Source organism: Cibotium barometz, chromosome 47, assembly GCF_041138505.1.
Source record: "Cibotium barometz isolate CiBa-2024 chromosome 47, ASM4113850v1, whole genome shotgun sequence".
Classification (NCBI taxonomy): domain Eukaryota; kingdom Viridiplantae; phylum Streptophyta; class Polypodiopsida; order Cyatheales; family Cibotiaceae; genus Cibotium; species Cibotium barometz.
In genome coordinates this window covers 41,202,381-41,215,452 of record NC_141092.1, presented here as the reverse complement: position 1 = coordinate 41,215,452, position 13,072 = coordinate 41,202,381, and the positions used below count along the sequence as shown (strand labels likewise).

Here is a 13,072-nt window from a genome sequence, read left to right as displayed (position 1 = left end):
AGAGCCAAGCATTCACATGTGATACACTTGTCAAAAATACAAAAAACAACTAATTTTACACCCTTACAAAAAATGCGTATTCGAAATATAATTATTATTTTACCTTGAAAAACCATCCAGGCATGGCCATTCTAAGGAAGCTTATCTATACTCTTATTAAACACAAGTTATTCCCCTTCCACGTGGCTAAAGGAGAGGAGGGAGAGGGCCAAGGAAGAGAGGGGAGTGATTCCAAGGAAGCTTATTAAACATATGCTATTCCCCTTCCATGTGGCCAAAGGAGAGGAGGGAGAAGGCTAAGGGAGAAAGAGGAGTAGTTCAAGGTGCCCCTTTCTCAATTTTGAAATTTCTCATTTCATTTTATCTCATCTCAATTTTTAAAAGGAGAGCTAAGAGAGGTTTCAACATTTGAAAATGTGTGTGTGTGTGTGTGTGAGAGAGAGAGAGAGAGAGAGAGAGAGAGAGAAAGAGATATAGTAAATATATCATAAATATGATAATTTCATATAAATAGAATATATATATATATATATATATATATATATATATGTATGTATGTATAGATAGTAAATATATACTAATATTACATTAATACTATTATATATAAATACATTCGCACATATATACGTATGCATACACATAGTGAAAAGAGAGAGTGCATGTGCATGGTGAGGGTTGTGTATGTGCACGTGATAGAGACATAGAGAGAATGCATGTGAGAGAGATACATAGATATGCATCTATATGTGAAAGAGTCGCACATTGACACATACATACACACGCACACGTACACACATACACATATGCATACAAATACACACAGGTGTATACAAACACATAGACGCATACACACGTACACACTCATTCACACACGTTTGCACACACATGCATGCATAGATGTATAAGTACACGCACACGCACGTACTCGCACACTTGCATATACACACACGCATATGGATGCACAGACGCGTAAGGCTTAGGTCAACAACTTGTTTTAAAAAGGGTTTAATCAAGGCGGCGGCAAGGCAAATATGTAAATTAAAAAAAATTAGGGTACCGAGACCGAGGAGCTTGCAACTTGTGCACGCGTCACTGACTTTTGCGGCAAACAGTCGCCAAAACCCATGCGGCTGCTCGTGAATGCTAGGGCCACTTACCTAGGCAGAAGCGACAGGCACACCCACGCCAATTACACAAGTACATTCATGAACATATCAATCATTTCACAACAGGGATAAACACCACCATATCTTGACTCTGTTGAGTCCTTTGCATGGTGGTGAGATGAGCACCGCAGAGCGCAGGCAATGCCACTATTGTACGCAATCACTACCTTCCTGTAGATTGAGATAAACTATTGCAGACGTGCTCTACCTGTTTTCTTGCCACTTGCATTCACATAACCACAATTGACATGAAATATAGCAAATATAATGCCTTGTAGCACTATCATCCGTATTCGATTGAGCTTACCAATTCCTTCAAGCTCAATTGTAGCTTACCTTTCTTCACCTGCCACCAAATTCTAACTGTACAAGGACGGTGGCATGGTGCCTCTTCATTAGGCCGTATAGTAGGTGGCCTAAAAGCAAAGCTTTTCATACGGATAGATCAATAAAGCAATTGAATTAGTTTGACATTGGGTCCCATCAACTCATTATGTGGATTGATGATAAGAAAGAGGGTTGCTTTGAATTGATGGATTGATTGATTGATCTGTCCTTTGACAAGCTAAATCAGGCTCTTTGATAAGTATAATATTCTTGTGTATCTAATCATTCTATGATGTTTAATATTTGGACTCTAGATGATATGATACTAGCAGACATGAGTTAAGTTGCCATTCCTATGACAAAAACTTGTTGTGTAGCTAGTAGTGGATTATGAGCTTCTAAGGGGCTGTTCATGCGAGGAGGTCGAGCAGTTCGATTGTTCGGGCCTCCATGGAGGTAGAGCAACTTGATTGTTCAGCCTCGACATGATGGGGCGAGAACCAAGTCCTAATCTCCATTCGTATCAAGGAGACTAGACTAAGTGGTATTGTATATGCTTGATTTTTGATAGGTGTCATGCTCGTTTGTCAAATGCACCCAAAAAATTCTATGGGTTGTCGAGCGGTGGGGCATAAGCCACCTTGGCTCTAGTGGTGAACACTCTAGCCAAGGACGGTGCAAGTTTGAATCATCGTTCCACAAGATGGGGTGGTGGTGTGAGTAATGTGTCTCTTCGCAAATAAAAAATTAAAAATTTCTATGGCTGTTAATGTTAGAAATCAGTGGGTATCCTATCATTTTAAAGGGGGATCCCTCTGCCAAAAAAAATCAATCTTGGATCCATAAAAACTTATAAAAACTTGATCAATAAAGTGGTGAAATGACAAGATTGGGAAATCTTAATCTGAAGTGGATTAGGATTATGAGGCTTGGGAGCTATTTATTGATGCGATGACTGGTTTAGCCTTTTATGCTTTTTACACCACAAAAGCAGACGGGATGGCCAATCTTGGCTGTACTTCTTAAGATCCACGGCTGCAATTTTGATTAAACAAGCTGGTGGTCTATTATCTATAATCTGTAAAGGGCCATTAAAGTAAAGGTTTCTAATTATTGATCTGATGCGAGTCTTTGCGGGTGAATGTTTTGCATCCTGTTCTCACTAGGATACCCTAATTAAAGGCGAGTGACCCACCTCGTGCAGCTATGGAAAGGTTTCTGATGTTAACTGCTATTATATTCTGAGAGGGTATGCTCAAGAGGCATAGTACCGTTTCGTGTTAATGAAAGGGTTAGGGTGAGAAGCGCGAGCACGTGGTTTTTTGTGGGCTTAAGTACTGCAGATGCCGCGAAGGTAACACAAAGGAAAGGTGCTTTACGAGGGAGAGAGAGAGAGAGAGATAGAGAGAGAGAGAGTGGAGAGAGACAGAGAGAGACACCAGAGAGAGGTGTGCTTGGAGGCCTCAGTAGAGAGGGTGGAGAGAGAGAGAGAGAGGTGTGGAAGGGATAGAGAGAGCGAGCGAGAGAGAGAGAGAGAGAGGGGTGTGGAAGGGATAGAGAGAGCGAGAGAGAGAGAGAGAGAGAGGGGGGGGCTAGAGAGAGGTGGGCTTGGGGGCCTCAGTAGCGTGTTTTCAAAAGGTCGAAATTGATGTGCAGTCGTCTCCGACCTCCTTTCTGTCCACAGAGAATTTCATACAACTATATATCACCCCCTCCCTCCCTCACGGCAGCTCAATGCATCATTCATGCAGGCGCATATAGCATAGCAGGTTTCTCTCCTCACCTTCAACACTGATCAGCCTGCATGCAATAGTTAGCCTCCAAAGTACTGTATGTATCCGCCTGTGTGAATCATATGGGGTTTCCGGTGCCTTGCGCGGGAGTGCTGCCCAGGCTTCTGCTCACGGCCGCCATCTCCGTGGCCGCCCTTCGAGAGCTCTGCAGCTCGCTCCTCCATTCGCTCGGCTTGCCCGACGATTACCACTATGATCTTGAGCCATTCAATGGTGACGATGATGCAGATGCATGGTTATCCTTATCCTACCCCTCCCATGAAGCTCATCAACAAGCAGCGCAGTCCGGCTACGCAGCTACCATCACTGGGCGCAGCACGTCTACGTGTACGTCACCTTTGAATCTCTCAGAGGGCGCTGTAGCACACGACGACGACGGCGACGATCACGACGACGACGACGACGACGACGATGAGCACGCCTCAGCTGCACAGTGCTCTGTGTGCCTTTGCCAGCCTCGCCCTGGCCAAGAGGTCCGCCATCTGCCCCGCTGCGGCCACGTTTTCCACAGGGACTGTCTTGACGGTTGGCTTCACCGCGGTCACAAGATCTGCCCTCTCTGTAGAACCCCTCTTATTTCGCAGGCCAATTAACATGTCATCTTGCACTTAAAACCAATATGCAATATGCTATCAAGAATAGAAAACATCAATGGACATACATTACTCGTTAAATTGAAGCGTTTTGAGGCTACTTTGTTGTTATGCTAGTTCACATTATCAGAAAAAAGAAATGGACCTTAACTCGTGTGTGTGTGTGTGTGTGTGTGAGAGAGAGAGAGAGAGAGAGAGAGAGAGAGATGGACCTTAACACTAGTGTGTGTGTGTGTGAGAGAGAGAGAGAGAGAGAGAGAGTGAGTGAGATGCCCTAGTACATGTGCATCAAGAAGTAGACAAGAAGTTCCTCATGAATATGGAGCATATAATGAAAGATAGCAATAGTGTGAGTGGGGACTAAGACATTTACCTTTCCTTTTACAAAGGCAAGATAGAATCTCCCTCAAAAAATTTTCATGCCTATGGCCTATGATTAAATTTACTCAATCCCTCACAACATAGACTAGAGGTTATATTGTGAATTCGGTAGTCGAAATCCCTTACATATCTTGACTGAAGAAGTGGGGACATCATAAGTTCACAATTTAAATGTTGTGGACACCTACTAATCCTTGAAGTCAACGTGGAAAGAGATGTTCACGTTTTAATAGTTTTGCACACTTAATAATCCTTATTGAAGAAGTGAGGAGATATGTTCATGTTTAAAAAGATATGCATAAATAATTATACACATTGGAACTATCTAAGAAAGGTCACACTCACAAGCTAAATTGATCTTCCAAAGATTTGCTTATAAATTCTCGTATAAATGGGTTTAAGGGCTACGTTAACGTTGAAGGTTTTTTTGTATTTACAGTGTCCAAAGGTGTAGATATCCTAAGGTTGATTTGGACAAAAAAGATAGACATGTATAATATATTTAGATAGTAGAGTTGTGTGATTCTTAAGGCAAGGCGAAATTAGAGCAAGAAGGGTTACGTATACCTTGGTTGTTTTTGGCTAATCCTTTGTAATTAAAAAAAACATGTTTACCCTACCAGAGTTGAGAGGAACAATATGTAAGCTTTTATTGAAATTAGTTTTTTTTGGAGTTTCTTGATCCTCTTTTGATTTTCCTCGTCATAGTAGAAAGCCTAGATGTAAAGAATAACTTGGGGTGGATTACCATCAATGCTAAGGCCCAGTTTCCATGAATGCTCTAAATAAAAAATTGGTTGTAAGTTGGAAGAGAAATAAACTAGAAGAAGATAAATTCATCCTCATTTTGTATGGTTACAAGTCAAACACATAGAATTTACAATGTATCATGTAGCAAAAACCTACTTGCGTGAAAATGGGCCCTCAAAATCTTTAAAGCATGGATTTTTCTTTTTAAGGCACTCAAGAGAGACTGGTTAGATCTTGTGGTGTAGCTTGCACAAGATTTCAAAGGCACTTAAGAGAGACTGGTTAGATCTTGTGGTGTAGCTTGCACAAGATTTCAAAGGTTTTTGGGGTAACTAGAATAACAGTCCCATTTCTTGGTGAAGGTAACAAGCTAAGGGAGCATTTGACCTGTCTTCAAAACAAATGTAACAAGATCAAGAATTTAGTGGAGCTTGGAGGTGCACGGATGAAGGCAACATGCAAGACTACTTAAGCATAGTTATGTGTCTAGGAAGCAATATAGATAGTTAAATTATTTTGTTAAGCCTACAAAGCCTGCACACCACATGGGTAGTGGTACAATGGCTAACCGGTACAATCAGAGAGAGAAACAATGACATAAACGAAGAGGTCTTTATTGTTTACTAGAAATCTCATGTAGTTTAATAAGCAAGATTAAATTATATTAAGTTTCAAAACCTATAATGTAGTTAAGTTTCTATTCACATCCTTGATTTTTTTTTCCACACTACTATGTCTTGACAATTTACGTGCACACTAGTGTGGCATGTGTAGGTTTTCAAATGAAAAAAATGATTTCTATATCTAGTGATGACATTCTCTTGCATCTTAAGCAAACGATAGATGTGGTAGTTCATCACTCGGCTTGGAAGATGGAGGCATAATGTGGAAGTTGTTATGGTAGCAAGAAAGCAAAATGAAAGTGTGAGTCATGATGGCACTCCTATCCTAGAGTGGCCTTGGAAATCTAAATTGCTTGTGTAAGATTCCTCTTCCCTTATCCTGGTGTAACTAAGAAATTAAACTTTGGATGTATATTTCTAGTGAGAGAATATGAGAATTTGATAAGATGGGGATTTTCAATGAGAAATTCAAAAGTTTAAGAAATTGAGAAATTTAAAAATAAAAAACTAATAAAAGTAGTCAAGCTACCATGTGCAAAAATAAGTTGGGGATTTCAACGTGCACATGTGTATCCCCCTCCCCTCTGCACATTAAGGATATGAATAGAGGAAGAAAATAATAAAATTAATATTAGAACAATTTTCAAAAGAAATAAAAGAGTTATTTTCATAGAAATTAATTAAGGAGATTTATTCATAAAAATATGGAAGGAAAATATATGTGCATTAGCCTTGGCAAAGAATGTGAATAGAATGTACATTTAATTAAATGCAAGGGTGAATGGGTAAAAGATTAAAGTGTAAGGTTGAAGGGTGAGTGCAAATACCTTAGGGTTAAGGAAAGTAGTAACTAATGTGCAGATAAGCCTAGTGAATTAGTAGAAGACTCTAACTGTGCATAGATGTGTTAGTTGGCTAGATGTATGGGAGCATACATGTAAGGTGGTTCAGTGCATGAGAAAATCAATGGATGCATGGCGATTAAAGTGGAGTTATCTAAAGATATGATGGGCTACCAACTTGAGATGACTAGTGTATGTGAGAGGCATGTAGTCATAATTTTCAATTATAAAGGCCGCCCCCCTCCACCCTCCTTTGTGAGAAATCCATGAGTTTTTTCCATTAAGATAGAGAGAACATTTTGCTCAAATTTTAGTGTAGTACTTACTAGATTGCTCCTATGATAGATTCACAAGGGTATTAAGTAGTCAATTGAGGCGTAAGATGTATGGATTTAGAGTTTGTGCAACCATGGGAACTACATAAGAAATTCGTGGTCTTTGAAGGAGGGAGAGGGCAAAATCTTTGTCCATTGGTCAACAACAGGGTATCCTCAAGCTCAAATTTGCAAGATACAATATTCAAATGTTCATAAATTGTAATATTCTTCTCTTTTTACATTTAAAACTAGCAGTTTTGATTCAAATTAAATTGAGAATGTAATTAAATAATCTCTACACATTTCTTAAGACTAGAGACCTCTAGGGTCTAACCTTTATTCCTTTTTGCCTTAATTTAATGCGCAAACCTTAGTAGAACCTTAGTAAATTGATAATCCTCAAAGTATCATATAACCTTTATCCCTTTTTGTCTTTATTTAATGCTTGGATGTTAGTATAACTTAGTAATGATTGATATTATCTTTAACGTTAGCAAAATAGATGTTGGATAGTATATTCCCAACCATAGGATATTAATCAATTTATCAAATACCAAATCCATTTTTAGAGATCTCGAGAAAATTGGTCTAAAGGCTCTAAATTGATATGAGCCCAAGTCTAGATTAGTCCTTAGGTAATTAATAGTAAAGGTATGTAATTAGAATAGTTAAAGTTTATTTGTGAATTTTGGGTTGTCATCACTAGGACTAGAGAGAAAATAAGATTAGGGTTATAGAGAGAGAAAATAGTATTAAGATATGAATAATATCTTAGTTTAATCAAGAATTGTTATGATTAATATTTAAGTTTCTTTTTGAGAATTGGTGTAAGTACAACTAAAGAATTCTTGAACCTCTCTAAATTATGTGTGACTAATGGTTAATTAATTGGATGTAATTGGATTCAAGAAGAAGAAGACCTCAAAGAGAACATGTAAATGCAACACATGATTAGTTGTTGTTAAGGAAATGACATCGTGACCAATCAAAGGTGGTTTGGATGAGAGCTCCAAAGCTGCCTCCCTTGCAAAGATAGCCAATGATCTCCTGCTCTTCCCAAAGAAAAGAAACCCATACACTATGAAAACCTTCCAAAGAAACTAAAGGATTAGCCCGACAACTGCACCATCCATGGGTTTTGATCCATATCATGAAGTAGCTTTTCCAACCATGCTACTTCACATGCTACCATGGTAGCACCCATGTACGCTTACTCAATGCTTGATAAATAGTTGTGATATGCTTCTTTGAACCCCCTACAGCACTCCCAAGGCTCAACATGTATATCTCCTATCAGAGGAGCTACCAATTCAATAATTTGTATGTGTGTAACCATAAAATATATAAATAGTTAGGATGTTCACAACTCCACATATCTTTATTTCTTTTCATAAAAACCACTCCTTTTTTATGGAGAAAGAGAGAATGAAACAAATCTTGTGAGGAAGGTACAAGCTAAAACCAGAGCTAGTGTTAGAGCAAGTGGTTGAGTACAAACCACAAACCACACCTAAGCATATCCTAGACCATCTCACATAGCCAACTAGAGAACCACCTATGGATCCTCAGACTTTGGCCAAGGCCTCAAATAGACTCGTATCCAATCTCTTAAGAGGTAGCAAATAGAACGAGTTCCAAATCATCTGCCTCTGGAACCAATCTCACCAAGTCCCACATTGCTAGGTACAGTGGGAGGTGAAAGCTCACCTTCCATGGGTCACTATAGCCTGCACAACATCTTCTGATGTGATCGGAACAATTTATCTCATCCAAAAGGCACCATCTCCTAGGGAAGGATCAATGCACATACTTTACACATTGCACTTACCTTACACATTAGCAAGTCCTAGCCCACCTTAAAGTGAGTATGAGCGTAGTGAGTATGAGTATTGCCCACGGGACATAGCAAGCCCCATAGCCGGAGTTCCAAGTTATAATAACTTCTCTTTTACAAGGAAATTCACAACCTTGTAGAGACTTATTAGACTAGATTAATGGGAATTTAAGAGCCCATACAATTGAACATGAGCCACATGAGAAGACAGACAAACCATGTCCCATTGAGCACCCTTCCTCCATAGCCAAAACCAAAGGACAGCCCAAAGTGCCTATACGGCTGAACTTGAGCCGGAGGAGGAGAAAGACGAACCATGTCCCATTGAGCACCCTTCCTCTAGCCAAAACCAAAGGATAGCCCAGAGTGCCCATGAAAAGTTGGGACACTATTTTGAAAGTGAAAATAAACACGATTCTGCACTTGGACACTATTTGTCCAAAATGAATGAGAATATTTTCCATGTCATTAGGGGAAGGTTGAGATCTATAGGGGCCCTTTAAGATGCCATGTGATTAAAAGGTTATTAAGGAAAAGGGTCAATCATGTGATGCCATGTATACAAAAATGTTGGGTGATTAAAGGTGGTCAAAAGATTCTCTAGAAGATGCCTTTTTGTACTTTTCATTCTCAAAAAGTGAGGGGGAAAAGTTTTTGAAATTTTGGACATTCATAACTTCTACATATGGGCTCAAAATTTGTCGGAGATTAGAGATCCAGAATCTACTCGCTGAGCTCTTTCCATAGATATGTCACATGATATGGTTTTGCCCACTCAATTTTAAATTCAATTTTGGCGGGAAACTTTGAAATCCAAACTAGAATAAGAAGGTATCTAAAGTCAAAGAAACTTAACATTTTAACAAAAAGTCATTAAAATCATAATATGGCAGCTTAAAGGGCCCCTATAGACCCCAACCTTCCCCTAATGGTTGCATAGCCAGTTCTTCGAGGATGCAGACTGGCTTATACTTTGTATTAAAGCTCTCTGTAGATTGTATGGCTTCTCAACTATACAAGCCAACGCTAACAAAATCATGTTTCTTGAGAAGACAGCTGTTACTAGAATTTTTGGTTATGGCCTTGGATTTTCCACCTCTAGAGCAGGATATTTTTTGACATACTTTGCGTATGCTCTAATTGCAAATAAAATCGATGTAAACACACTAGAAGGAAATTTCTATGCTCCAGGGGAGCATTGGACAAAGGATGATGATGTGAAAACTTTGGAATAGACTTTTTGTACATACTCTGAATTACAATAGATAACTTTTTGTACAAAGTTATGAATACAATAGTTCTCTTTTTTGACAGTGTTATGTTTTCGAAATGTCGTTTTTTTGCATTCTTTGTAGTTGTCTTTTGAAAAACCAGTTGAATAACTCTGCAGGAGCATTGCTTCTCGTAGCCCCTCCACCACGTCTTGTGCTTTGAAAGAATGATGCGCGTGACTGGTAATGTGACTTTTCCATCCCTTGGTTATTGTAACAAAATATGGCCCATGTACATGGAGGATGTGCTGCATAACAAAAAATAAATAAATTAGCATATGTCAATTCCATTGAGTGTATCATGAATATATAAAGGAGTCTTACCAAATAGTATGTGATATCTTTTTCTCCCCATGCTTCTTTGATTATTTGAATGAGATTTGTAATAGAAATTTTGTACTCTTGCGTATATGTAGCTGATGTCTTCTGTTGTCTAAGAATATTTAAAAAGATGTCAAGATGCTTCCAAACCTCCATTCTAAGATTTGCTGGCCACGGTGTACTGACAACATTTGTTGTGATCTCACACAATTCTTTTCAACAATCCCACATAACATTCACTTGTTTTTTACTATGGTTTTCTAAAAATCTTCTGGCTTTTGCACTTCCCATGGAGACATCTCGTGTTTTCCTCCCTAAAACTATTGGATATTTCCTTAAATAAACCTGACCCCCATGAAAGCCCATTTTTTATAATAATGCTTCACATATATCAATACATTGATTTGCCAACGATGTTGGTTTAATAGAATATGCATAATCAAGATGCAATCTCAGAAGCTTGTCAATTATTCTTATCTCTGCATGCAAAGTGCATATGTGAACATTCTTAAGAGAGATAGGAAGAATGGGATCCCAAATGTCTTCTTTATTCTTGAACTTACTCAGATCTATAGAGTCTCTCATTGCAACTCTCCTTGCTGGTCTGCTCCACTCTTTTGATCCCATACCTTCCATACAATAAATGCAAGGATACTTTGCATTAGCCCCGTTGCATATTCCAAGCATACATTTGATAGTCTTTAAGTCAGCACCCAAATGCCATTCCACTTTGAAATTGCCAACTCCATCAACTATCAACATATCTCTAGTACTTTGGGATTGAATGATATTAGGGATACCTATGTGGGAGAACAACCATTTGAGGGTTTGATGATTTTCAGTTGGTATCTAAGCTGCACCAACCCACCAAAGCTCCATCTCCGACTGGATTTTATGTTCTGATTCCTCTCCTCTACCATTGCTATACTCAATTGCCCTGTTCATGATAGATATGCTCACTCTTTTCATCTTTTGTCCTTTTTGGGTCTGTGCCTCATCCAGCTTCAACACGAACTTTAGCACACCACCACATTCTTCTATAGTAATTTTATACATATGTGCCTCATCCAGCGTCAACACAAACTTTAGCACACCACTACATTCTTCTATAGTAATTTTATACATATGCACCATTGCAATTTGTACTTTTCTAAGATCCGCCCATATATTGTTGAATGCATTATAGACAAATGTACTCTTTTTCTTCTACTTCTCATAAGGCATTATCCCTTCAATATGTATGTACTCTCCAAAAATACTCAAATTTTTTTGATTCATAACAGTCCTAGAAGTAGAAACTGAAAGGGATCTTGGCAAACCAAAAGCTCTTATTCTCTTGCATCTAAGATTTTGGAACCATAATTGAAAAAGAGCTTGGTAACCTTTGCGAGGACTAATACCCGCAGTGTCACAAGTCTTTACTATTTCATCTGGTTTTACAATGGTCCTTAAGTGTCTTACCAACTCTTTAAGACTAAGATCTCTCAAATTCGTATTCTTTGGAGATTGAAGAATTCTGACCAGGTCTGCCTTGGTTTCCATGAGAAGCTTGATTCTCTCCTCATTTTTGACGGATATTAATACCTGAAATGTGAGAGACACATTTCTTTGCAAGGAGGAGTCTCCTCTTTTTAGCCCCACTACTTTTAGACAACTCACTTATATTCTTTAAAGTTCTCTTTCTCTCTCTGAATCCTCCTGGGGTTTCTTTCAAGTTTACTAGTTTCTCCTTCAAGGAGTGGTTTACAACTTCTAGCTCTCTAATCTTATCATAAAGCTCTAAAATAGTTTTCTCAGATGTTAATAAAGTTTCTTTCAGTTGATGCATTTGGACTGAGCACATATAGAAGATGCAGAATATAACTTCATACAATAACCAACAAGCAAACTATCAAAACCATCTCCAACAAATCTAATCAAGTCATGAACATTTACAAATGGAGGAGGTCTACCAGTTGAAGGATCATTGGGATAAATACTTCCATCCACCCACAAATCAATGTGTTTTCTTCCCTCTAGTTGTAGTCTGTTTGCCTCATCTTTGTCCAACAATGCTTGGTGATGAATACTTCTCCAAGATGAGTAGACCTGATCTATGTTAATAGCAAGTTTGTATCTGCGTTCTCTTGCATTGAGTAAAGAGTTAGCGATAGACATTAGAGTATAATCCACTATGCAAGGGTATAACAAAAAAGAATAGAAGAGAAGAAAGAGAGAGAGAGAGAGAGAGAGAGAGAGAGAGAGAGAGAGAGAGAGAGAGAGAGAGAGAGCACTCAAATGATGATGAGAGGAAAAATGGACGTGTTTTGGTGGGAGTATTTGTACAATAGACGTTTCAAAAGTTCAAATAACATTGAGAATAATGACTGAAAAGTAACTCTAACATGACTTAAGGAATGTTAGCATTTATTGTGGCCCATCTGTTAAATGCTCCAAAAGTACCTCTAAATGACCAAATTTGGAGGTCTCATTCTACTAAAATCTCAGCTAAATAGTGTTTTAATCAAAACCTTAAAGGGTCCTTTTTTTTCTTTTTTGGCCCTAATGGTGTAGGTTTCATGTGAATCCATGGCCTGGAGATAGTAAAGCCAGTGAAGATCCATCTTCATGGGGAAGAGATGTACTTCTTAGTCTTTCTATGTGGTTTCATTTTTCTTGGCTAGGTGATTATGGTTAACCTAGAAGAGATGTACTTCTTAGTCTTTCTATTATGTGGTTTCATTTTTCTTGGCCAGGTGATTATGGTTAACATAGAATTTGGTCCTTTTGCAGATGATTCCTTGCTAGATGAATCACTAGCTACTCCAGACTCAAAATCATTGTTGGCTCCTCCCAAGAGGGATGCCGCACTAAA

General features: G+C 38.6%; 1 protein-coding gene across 1 annotated transcript; it reads left to right on the top strand.

Moving 5' to 3' along the window:
• The first annotated feature begins 2,968 nt into the window (after nucleotides 1–2,968).
• On the top strand, nucleotides 2,969–3,979 carry LOC147611689 (uncharacterized). Its single transcript, XM_086785018.1, has one exon. It carries the CDS (start codon nucleotides 3,349–3,351, stop codon nucleotides 3,877–3,879), a length of 531 nt encoding a protein of 176 aa, XP_086641144.1. The 5' UTR covers nucleotides 2,969–3,348; the 3' UTR covers nucleotides 3,880–3,979.
• Nucleotides 3,980–13,072: the final 9,093 nt, after the last annotated feature.

Bases quoted from the DNA above. Each gene is read 5' to 3' on its own strand.
- LOC147611689 (XM_086785018.1), top strand. From the start codon at position 3,349: ATGGGGTTTCCGGTGCCTTGCGCGGGAGTGCTGCCCAGGCTTCTGCTC.